We start from the raw sequence: 11,537 nt of genomic DNA on the forward strand, positions 1-11,537 counted from the left end.
AAATTAAAGGATTAACCACGAGTTTTTCTTTTCTTTTTAAATTTCAATGGGCTTGGGCTAATGAATTTGCCCCGTTTGTTATTTTAGGCAAGACGTGACATAAAATTGAAAAAATAACATGCCATTGATGTACCACCTTGTTCATTTTGGTATTATTAGTTGATTTGTTTCGTATTAAATAGCATTTCTCTAGCAATAGTTATTATTTGAAAGCAGTACCGATATTTTGTAATCATTATTTAGCTAGAACAGTGTTCCAACCATTCGGGATTAGAGACATTAACACTGTTTTGAATATTATTTTTTCTTGTCACGCAGGAGATTGAATATATTTAGGCCCATAGAAGGTGTGTGCCTTCTTAAGCAACCCAACACTTCAAAAATCTGTTCTAAACGTATCCACACTTCTGCGTTTGGATGGAGTATTATGAATCTGCTATTCCCTTTTCACTGCAATTATCCATGCTAATTTAACCTATCCAACTAAGTACATATTCTAAAGGTGCATTGGATCCGGCTTACGTGCTGTTATTAAAATAACAGTATGTATGTTGTAGTTGAATCGACGGTCAAGATTAAATTTTAAAGTTTGACTTACTTTTACAAGCATTTAATAAGAGAGAAAATGAAGAAAAAAAAATTTGAAAAATTCAATCTTGACCATTGATTAAACTACAGAATACATGCTGTTATTTTAATAACAGCATGTAAGCCAAATCCGTTCTTCTACATTAATTTATATACCAAAACGAACACAGGTTTAAATTTTTGTTTATATTTAAAATATGCCTTTGGTTGAGGGGCACTACAACCAATGAAAGAGAAAACAGAAGCTAACCAAAAAGCAAAAGACAACAAGAAGATGCTTAAGCAGGTTCATCAAAAAAGCTGAGAGTGGCAATTGCCTCTCCTACCCACCAGGGCCCTTTTATGCCCTTTCATGGGATATGAACCAGTAAAGTCCCTACATTACATGTTGTGAAAGGCTTTCCTAATTGTTATGCTGATAAGGTAAAATTTTAAGTCATAATACATACAACCATAAAATAACCAAAATCTAAGTGTATGCTGACAAGCTGCATTGACCTTCAAAACCCGCATAAAGTTCATGTCAAACTGAATGAACACGTAAAGATCGAACTGCTAATTTTATGTCTCAATGGATGGTCCCCCTGTGCTGCTGTTATCAACCAGCTGGTAAACAACAAGCGGCAGTTAATATTTCTAGCAACAGTGAAATGCAGAAGATAAAACAAGCACTGCAATGAAAGAAGAAAAAGAATGAATGAGAGGATGGATTGTGCATACCAAAGAGCCAACTCGCTCATATGCTTCCATTACTTTTGGATCCTCCTCTTCCTCATACCCCACTTGAAGTATTCTCGGTCCATTGACAGACCAAAAAGCACTTCGACCTGCCTCCTGAAAGAATATGAAAGAAAGGATTAAGAAGCAACACATTCCCCAGTAAGGTGTAACAAGCTATAAGTTAGGAGGGACACTTAAAACTGGTATTGCTTGGAAAGCATCCGGAATTCTCAAACAAACAAAAAAAGGACGGCACCCGCATTTAGAGGCATTCTACATACGCTGATCATATAGACCTCAGTAGATCCATATTATGGCATTATCTCAACAGAAATAACATCATATAAGAATCACTGCATCAACACACACTCCATGCAACAGCATTTATGTTCTCCTTCACCAAATATAATACTTTTTCGTAGAAATGGTGCCCTAGTCGTCTGAAACCAAGGGTGTTATGCTCAAGTCCTCACTCCTGATTGGTTGTATAAAATTTCCTCAATTTTTAATTAATGGAAACGGTAGGCCACAGAACATGAGTAGTCATCTTCAACCTCAAACCCCTCTAATAGCGAGTTGAACCTGGACCTCCCCCTTTAAAGAGAGGAGGGGCAGCAATTGGCTACAAAGGCTAGTGACAACTTTATCTAGCTCAAACACAGATAGTGGGAAGTGGGAACAAGCTTGCCACCAAGAGTTTATCTAATACTTTTAACTTTGAAATTTCAAAATAAATATATAATTTCAAAATAAATATATAATAATGCATCAGTTATCTTTAATCTTCAAAAAAACAAGTATTAAAATGTAAAACCAACTATATGTCAGGTCTAATCTCGCAATAAGAAAATCATATTTTTCTTGGAGATGTTATGAGTTTCCTAGTTAAAGAGAGTTTTTCAATCAATTTTAAATGCCACTAGAATATATTTAAATAAATTTAAAAGCACATTTCATCTCAAGACGAGAGTTGATGGTACTTATTTGACCTGTAATGTGATCAAGTATACAGCCTCTAATGTTTGGACTCGAATTTCAGGATCAGAAACTGGTTCACGCTCAATCGCTAGTGCACTCCCAAGCTCAAGTGGCATTTTCGATATGTCCTGTTCATTATAAATCTGGGCACAAGCCAAAAAGAGAAGAAAGGATTGAAAATCATATGTAAAACATAAAGAACGGTAAAAACAGTTTATAATTACAAAAAGAAGTTTTCGCTATACCTTGTGATGCAACATTTCAATTTAATTAGTAAAATAAGAAATTACTAAAAGAGCTGATTGCAAATAAAGCAAATCTAAATGAATAACAGTGCAGTTTTTATTAATTTAAATACTTTCACTTTTAAGTTTGTCACTGCAAAATATTCCATTGCAAGGTTCTAAAGCAATCCATCATGATCCTTAAAATTGATTTGAGTGATTAGCAACAGCATTATCCATGAATGGAACTAATAGCACAGAAGACGAATATGCAAATACGGAAATAGCCTATAATTGGGTACCAGTGGCATTATAGCAATAACACAGCCATTTCTAATTTTGAACGTTTTGTCTAATTTTCTAGCAGTTAACTAATTAAAGAGTCAAGAGCGTCCCCACCAATCTATTAAAAAATGAACGCTTTAAAGGGTCAAGAAAAGAAAAAAATACCTTGTTGCCAGCAACTGGTAGAAGTAACGCTGGCCAAAGAAACTCTGATATCAAAAGCAAATTCTGTAGCTCACTCTCAGCCTCAAAACAACAGTTGCGAATAGTTCCAGAAACCTGTAAGTAAAAGAATATCCGACTTCACATCAGCTGAGCAAAGCAGAGGGCTATTAAAGCTTAATTTGGTGGAGTTGACTTTGATGTTGGCTGCTCAAGCATGACAGTAGCAAGCTTTGTTACAGACGCTTGGTCAACCTTCACAAGCTAAACTAAGCTCAATTATCAGCCAATCTAATATCCACCGGAAGGCCATACAATTCCCTGTCATAACTTACCAGTTCTATATAATCTATCAATCATTGTTTTCCTAGAAAGGCTATCATAAAGGAATTTGATGTCAACTGCATGAAAAAGCTACCTCTGCTTAAGCTTGGGTCGTTTAACAAAGAAGGCTCTCAACAAGCAAGTCATTCAAAAACAGCTAGGTTTAGGGTTGTAATCAAACAAAGTAAGCCGGGTATTGAAGGTTCAAGCTCGGTTCGCTTAATTTTGTTTTGGACACGAGCCGAGCTCGCTTATAACCGAGCTAGATAATTTGTTCAAGCTCAATTCAATTATTTTTCAAACAAACTCAAGGTTGTTCGCAAGCTGCTTAATTAACATTTTTTTTTTGTAAATTCATATTAATCATTAGTGAATTAACTATTGTTAAGATTTTATCATTTGAATTAATTAGATAAATAAACCAATCTTAACCAATCCATTTTTTCGTAAATTCATATTAATCATTAGTCAATTAATTATTGTTAATATTTTATCATTTGGGTTAATTAGATAAATTAACCAATCTTAACCAATCCAATTTGGAGTCTCTATATATTTTCTATCGTATATATATATAAAATAATAATAATAATAATAATAATAATAATAAAATTGACGAATTATATATAAATTTATTACACACACACACATATATGTATATATACATCTATATCAAGACATACAATCACAATAATTCAAGCTATATCTAGGACATAGGAAGAGAATTCTTTTTATCTTTTTAAATACTTAAGATGCTCACATTACAAAGTTAAATAATACTATAAAAATAATGTTATACAAGTCGAGCCGAATTTATATGAGTTTGGCTTGTTTAATTTTTTTATTTTATTCTTATAAGTGGCCCTAAGAGGGAGAGAAGGAGAGATTCAAACCGAACTCGAGTCAAGTTTATACAAGTCGATATTGAGCCGTTTACGAACAAATTTGTTCATTTATAGCCCTAGCTAGGTTCATCTGGTCACTCCATTTCAAAGTCCTCTACAATATTTACTAGGGTCATTAATCAGTGTTGATCCAACCTAAGTTGAGTCTTGAGAGAGGTGATTTGGGTACAGTCTTACACTTCGGCATGTTTGCATGAAGTCACCGCTCCCAAAACTCAAACCAACACATTTGCACATGGTAGCCCGATACTTTACCATTGCAGTAAACAATGGTCTCTAAAGCATAGAATATATGAGATCAGCACATATACATGAACCTAAATAGGTCTTCCTTTATCATAGGCAACTTTAGGACATGTTCCTCAAGTTTTTTTTTTTTTTTTTTATATAAGTAAATTAATCTTATTAGAATGCGCAAAGGGGCGCAACCCAATACACAAAAAGTATATAAGAGAGACCCCCAATTAGAGAAGACTGAGAAGAGTTCAATGACACACTCAGAGCTAAAGGGCTGTCTATGTACTGCTCATCCTAAACATGCATCAAATATATCACAATTAGTTTAAGTTACATAGAAGGAATCCATAGTGTCAGATTCCAAGTGACTAAAAGGAGGTGTAAACAGTCCCATGTCATTCATAAGATATAAAGAAGATAGGTAGCTTATGCAATGTTCAAGTTTGGGCCATGATTTCCAGTTATTATAACATGCTTAGAGAAATCAATGCGGCTAGGCTCCCAGCAAAAAGTGATGACCTACACTTTCTAGTTCCTGCTTCTTTCATTATTGATTATACATAATGAAAAAAGGAGAAATACATGCTTCATAATACACATGCTAGATTAAGCAACATTAAATAGTTGTCTATAAAAAACTTAGTCCTTTTAGGTAATCTAGTCTATTGGACATACCCCCTTCTTTCTCAATGGACTACTTGAATCAAACTGTCTAATAATTTGCTTCAGAAGTCCCCGCTTAGGGTCCAGTAGAAGTTTCCTTCCTGCTTCCTGCTTTGAGATGTTTACAAGTATCGAACCAACATGCTCAAATGGATCATCTGGTAGGCGTGCAATAAAAAAATCTCAGACCAACATTTTTTGATGAATAAACCTCAGACTTACATTATGAGATGACCATACTAAAGTTTAAAATTGTAAACCAAAATAGACGAAAATTATAAATACAAAAATCATACACTATAGACAAGGAACTTAGAACTTTCTTAAATGGCGAAACTTATTTTTTGTAAACCTCTGTGAAGATTAATCTTAACAATCATGTACTTACTAAAGAAAAAAATTTAGTCATGCGGTCTTCGAATAGGAAGATAGTTTCAGTCAATAGGGCCCATTAGATGGGGTCAGATTTTTTCTTAAGATGTTCTGACACATTGCAGATATCTAATTCACTTGAGACACCAACCTATGGTTGTCTCAGAACAAGCCAGAGACTTCTCTCAACCTAGACTTCTCTTGTGATCATAGAGTATATGCATGGAAGTAAACTCAAGTTGAAAAACACACCGCTAGATTCACTTGAGGATCTACAAAATGATCTGACGAGCTTCATGACATGCAGTCCGTGCATCTTCTCATCCTCAGTCTAACAACAAGCAAAATCCCACAATAAGTAATTGAAGTCTCCATATGATAAGGCATGGAACATTATGTTCTAACAAGTTAATAACAAGAAAAACTTTGCTATTATTCATACAAGAAAAAAGAAAAGAAAAAGAAAGCAGAAATGGCTTTGGTAAATTGCAATTGCTTCAAAACACATGCTTCACCACTCATTTTGACACAGACAGTGAAGATAATTAGCAATCATAGAAAGAACCAGTATACACACCTGAAGCAATGAAGCAATACCATCATCCAACTGTGTGAGATTAACTAGAAGCATAATCAGCAAGCGTGTTATGCTAGAGTCTGGCTTATAAAGAATTTCCATGATCATTTTAATCGTTCCCATCTCAACCATCTTTGCGGCTACATCAGAGTTTTGTGAAAGATTAACAAGAGCTTCCGCCGCAGGTTCCGACACCTCCTGTAAATGTTAAAACTAACTATTACATCAACCCACTTCATTACTGAACATGGAATGGTGGATTATGATCCTTTAGAATTCCTAGGGTAACTCTAGGATGGATGTATTAGAATCCAATCCATTATATTTAAATTACTAGTTTAGCATTCGACCTCAATACTTAGCACATGTGAGATGTAGTGAATTAAAAAATAAAAAATAAAAATAAAAGGATCTTTTACAAAATGCTGAGGTACAAAATAATAGAATTTTAAGAACTACAGACCCTAGGAAATTTAGAGGATCCTAATCCATGAATGGCAAACCAAGCAGCTAATTTGTATTAAATCGAACACCCAAATTTAATTACATTCTACATATAATAATATAATATAAAACACATCACATTGCGTTTCTTTTTGCAAACCTCTTGCCTATCAAACATTGAACATTTTGGGGATAGATTGAATATTAGGGAGCACCTTTGGCCCAGTTAGGAGCCGAGATAGTGATGGAAGCGCGATCTTCGAGTATTTGGCAAGAGATTGCAAGCCATCCTCAGAGCCAGTTAAGCCCCGAACAATGTCCACTGCCGCCTTTGTAATCTATACCAAAGAAAAAAGAAAAGCTAATATCAGATACTCCTAAATAATATGCTTCAGAACAAAAATTTCTAATTTCTAATGTAATACATGGCTATTACGACCTTTTAAGGTCTGTTTGGTTGCTGGGAAACCAGAGAACCAGGAAGGGAATTGAAATCTTGCAACAGCTATTTAATGTTTCACTTGCAAAAGGAATATCTTCAGCTCTCCATACTGTTGTGAAAAGAGTAGGGAACTTACTTGAGGAGACGGAGACGATAGAAATCCCAGTAATTCCTCCAGTTCGGTCGCCATTGCGTTTCTGTTCTTCGCAGTTTGCGCAGACAGGGAGCGGACCCTCACAACTTTTCGTACTACATATTACTCTCACAGAGACGACGCCGTTTGGACAAGGCCGCGATTACTTTAAACGCACCGTTTTTATAACGCCCACGGCCCCACTTCCCACTGCCAACTGTATTTAAGGAAAACAAAAAACAAAAAAAACAAAGTTTGATTGCTCTACTGTCTCTCTACCTCCACGGACCACGAGCCAAAACATGCCAGATTCCGCATGCAGGGTTATCTCACCTTTTCGTAGTGCTTTACAGATGCCAAATTCACTTATTACAGATAATATTTCATTATTTCGTGACATAATAGTTAGTGCTCCTGTCCTTTCGCGTATGACACAGACCATCGACAAACATTCTAGCTTGCAATTAATGGACTATAAAGTTGTATTTCACTGTTTTAGGTTGGTTCGAATAAGATGGAAATGGAATGCAGAGTTTACTTTTATTATTAAATACTCGCACGTACGCAATAAAGTAAGATATTGGAGCAATTACAATTATTGGATACACCTAAAGACAAAATCAGTTTAATCTTTGGTGGTTATTGTTTTCGCTCTCATACAACTCCTTTAGTTCCCAATTCATCATCATCTCCATCACCAAAAGATGATATCTTAGCTTTGTTGATAACTGATCTTCTCATTAACCAACCAGACAGAAGAACCAAAGCAACACAAACAATTCCTGCCCCCCAAACCAAAGCTGCTTTCACCTTAAATCCTATACAACCACCTTTCCCACTCTCCCTGATCGGAACAGCTCCGGACCCACCATCGGAATCTGGCCCACCGGCATTCTCAAGGTCGGAAAAGAACCGGAAGCTCTCATAGCGGACAGTGCAATAACCAGCAACTACAGTGCCTCCCTCTTTGCCACCACAATACTCGTAAAGCTTCTCAATTCCTTTTCCTACACAAACTTCACACTCGTTAGGTGACAAGTAGCGGACACACTCGGCAAGTGCATAAACGCTGCTACCATTTCCATATTTGATCTCCCCGGTTGAAAATCCAAGGTGAGTAGCCAGGTTGACATCAGATCTTAGCCGTAGAAGCAATATCTCGAGAACTAGTTCAAACTGACCAGACCGGTCTACAGCAGTGGCTTGGTGTGAGCAAAACCAGGCAGCAGTACTTTCGAGATGTACTAGAGAAGAAGTAGTGCTGTTGTTGTGGTCGTACTCGATGTAGCAACCGTCAAACCAAGCTGAAACGGCGTCGGCGGTTGGGCAGAGAGTGGAAATGGTTTGTTTGGCATTTTGTGCACAGAGGGTGCAGTTTTTTGGAGTGAGATCGAGCCGGCATTGCGTGAAGCTACTACTCTGGACCTGGTGAGCTTTTTGAAATGGTGGAGTGCAATTGATCGACAGAAGAGAAGGGAGAGGTAGAACTACTGTAGTGAAGGAAATCAGAGAGAAGATAAGAAGGTGGAGTGTTAGAAGAGACTCCATCGAAACGTATGGTAGTGGTTGGTGGGTTAGTACTGGCGGACCGGACTATATATACATAAACTGCAGTTCCTGTTGTTTAATTTCCCGATGTAATTTGTCTCTTTCGCAAATTCTAAAGCTCGTGGCAGATGATTGCAACCTGAACTGAATTTCTGCAGAACCCATGGACAAGTGGCGCAACATCACAAGTCGTCTTACTGTTGATTTGACCCCGTTTAACTTTCGAACGAGCTTTATATCTTCGCATATGCTTTGAAATTTTGAATTAACTTTCTTTGGACCACTGATTGACTTATCGGTTCCTCACCTTTTCAATTGAAATAGATCGGCTTGCGACAATCGGATCCTTCCTTTTGTTATATATGGACTTAATAAAGAAATAGTCTAAAAGTATTAATAAAGAAATAGTTCAATTTGCTATGAATTATATCTCATAAAATATAAATTATTAGTTCGAATTTCTCCTCTTGCTAACGAGAATTTGTGAGTTTTATTGGAAAATTTAATGAAAAGAGGAAAAATTAAGAAAGGTAAAAAGAAATTAAGACTTCAAAGCCTATTTTATTTCATTTACAAGGGAACCGGGTCTTTGAAGTTGAGAGGAGTTGGTTTCTTAAAAATGAAGAGCAAAATTGTCATTTCATTTTTATTTATTTTTTTAATCATTTTGCTATTCTTTTTTGCTCATCTCTAATTTATTTGAACTCAAGAGGATTCGTGTTCATTTCCAAGTGCTAAAATATTTGACAAAATAGTTACGAAAATATAATAAAACCCAAATATTGCTTTATAATAGCGCTTTATATAGAATAACAAACACCTTTTACGGAGAGAATAGCACACGATATAGTTTATAGGAGAAAGAAGATAAGCTATAAAATACTGTCCAAATAGTCATATTTATAGTGATTTTCTATATATCTAAGCGTTCACGATCATTTGATCATCTGATCAACCAGACCCAAAGGAGGAGGGAGCAGGCTAGTGGAACCCAGGAACCCAGGCAGTGGTGATAGGTTGGAAGAAACCACCAGAGAGAGTGACAAAGATTAATTGGGACGCTTCAATCGACAAAGCTGGGGGAGAATGGGCGTGAGAGTGGTAGCACGGGATCATGCTGGAAAGGTTGTAGGCTAGGTGCGTTATGTACGACAAGACCTTTTATTACTAATCTGGCAACAGCTGAGGCGGCGGGGGCATGGCAAACATCTATATTCGGTCGAAGGCTCGGACTCTCAAAGATTATAGTCGAAGGTGACTTGTTGGAGGTGGTTCAAGCCCTACGGAGAGAAGAGAGCTGCTGGAATAAATATGGGATGTTGATCAACCACGCAAAGCCTTTGTTTCATAGTTTTCCAAGTTGTGAGATTAGCCATGTAAGAAGGGTTGCTCATACAGTAGCTCATATTCTGGCAAAACATGCATTGTTGTTAGGGGAGGAAAAAGTCTGAGAAGGAGTAACACCTGTTTGCATCCAGAATATTGTGCTCTTTGAGAAATTTTTCCCACAATAATACGATGAGATAATACCATTTCAAAGAAAAAAAAAAATGGCACGAATTATAACCACAAAATCCACTTACTATAAAATTGCACATTAAACTCTTTCAATGGCTATGAAGCTTAGCGAAATCTAATTATTTATCATTGAATTTGTAAACTTATGTGAGTCTTACAAAAATTATATCCAAAATTCAATAGTGAGGGGAGGGAGTCGTAACTCCGAGTCCCTTCCCCCCCTCCCTTTCTTCATAATTTTTTCCCGCTTCCACCGTAGATCGATTAGGATGCGTGTACAGTGTATCAATGGTCTTTGGGGTGCTTTCTAGCTGCGCGTGGCTAGCCGGCGGTGGCGCGTGGAATGCGTGAAGGTATGTTGGGTTCTTGTTATTGTATTTTTATTGTTTTTAAATAATAATGTATTCTCTATAAATCTACTTTAGTAGCGATCTAAGGGGTGACATTTTATTTGTTTTCTTAGGTTTTGTTTTCACGAATTCTTAAGAATAACGGAATTGATTTCCTTTTGGTCTTTTATTTTCTTATCATTCGTTTTCTTGGATCAAACTATAAATCGATGACGGATGAATTATTAGGCATAAAGAAAAATTGTCACTATAGCTTCAATTTAAATGTACCTTTTTTTTAAGTTCAGTTCTTTGGTATTTAAATATATGATAAATTATTAAATTCATGAAAATCGTAATTTTTGTTATCACCCCTATATATATATATATAAAGCTAGCTAGGTGAATCTTTCCCACTACAACTAGGAAAAGATAATGAATTAAGCAAATTAGTAAATATACAGCCATAGTGAGTTAGTCGAGGCTCAAAAAGTTAAGTAGTAAACGGAGAAGTTTGCACTTCTATAAACTTTTATTGCCTTCCAAAAGGAAGAAGGGGATTGCAGCAATAGATTCGATGATGATGTTCTCAATTCTCCAATCTTGGACTAGAGAAGAGTGGTAGAGAGCCATGATGACTATAAGAGAATTTTAACTATTCAACTTTGTTGTGAATTTGAAAGGGGGCCTTCGTATGTTTTTCATCCAATAAATAATAACCCCGTTAAGTCATGTCACTATTGTTTGCCAAGAGTGTTTTTAGCATTTCCATTTAAATAGATAAAAAGTATGATTTTAAACTAAATCGTGAAAAATAGATCATTAGGAACTGCATTTTTTAAAAATTACGATTTGAAAAACATAGAAAATACGCATTTTCAAATCGCAGACAAATTTGTGCCTTTTGAAAACGAATAATTTTAAAGGATAAACTGTGATTTTACCAAAGGCTTCATTGCATTTTTAAAAGTCACTTTTTTTTTTTTTTTTTTTTTTTTTCAAATTGTCCATTTAAAAATCGGACTTTTACTAAATAAAGAAAAAACAAATATTTCTTCGTATTTCCGTCTTTCTCTCCCCGTGACGCG

The 11,537-nt window shown here is 35.8% G+C and overlaps 2 protein-coding genes across 3 annotated transcripts; both read right to left on the bottom strand.

Moving 5' to 3' along the window:
- Nucleotides 1-850: 850 nt before the first annotated feature.
- Nucleotides 851-7,166, bottom strand: LOC132179701 (ARM repeat superfamily protein). Of its 2 annotated transcripts, XM_059592461.2 has the most exons (9): nt 7,058-7,164; nt 6,695-6,817; nt 6,036-6,233; nt 5,711-5,789; nt 5,099-5,244; nt 2,961-3,074; nt 2,298-2,429; nt 1,309-1,422; nt 851-1,194 (listed from the first exon to the last, which is right to left on the bottom strand). In XM_059592461.2, the coding sequence occupies exons 1-9, from the start codon at nt 7,109-7,111 to the stop codon at nt 1,150-1,152; spliced, it is 1,005 nt and encodes a 334-aa protein (XP_059448444.2). In that variant the 5' UTR covers nt 7,112-7,164; the 3' UTR covers nt 851-1,149. The 2 variants fall into 2 exon arrangements, with proteins under 2 accessions (XP_059448444.2, XP_059448445.1); XM_059592462.2 differs by lacking the exon at nt 2,298-2,429 and having other exon boundaries at nt 7,058-7,166.
- Nucleotides 7,167-7,708: 542 nt separating this feature from the next.
- LOC132178431 (antimicrobial ginkbilobin-2-like protein) lies at nt 7,709-8,602 on the bottom strand. The gene has a single exon (XM_059590870.2). The coding sequence runs from the start codon at nt 8,600-8,602 to the stop codon at nt 7,709-7,711; it is 894 nt and encodes a 297-aa protein (XP_059446853.2).
- Nucleotides 8,603-11,537: the final 2,935 nt, after the last annotated feature.

This window comes from Corylus avellana, chromosome 4 (genome assembly GCF_965113065.1).
Source record: "Corylus avellana chromosome 4, dhCorAvel1.hap1.2, whole genome shotgun sequence".
NCBI lineage: Eukaryota > Viridiplantae > Streptophyta > Magnoliopsida > Fagales > Betulaceae > Corylus > Corylus avellana.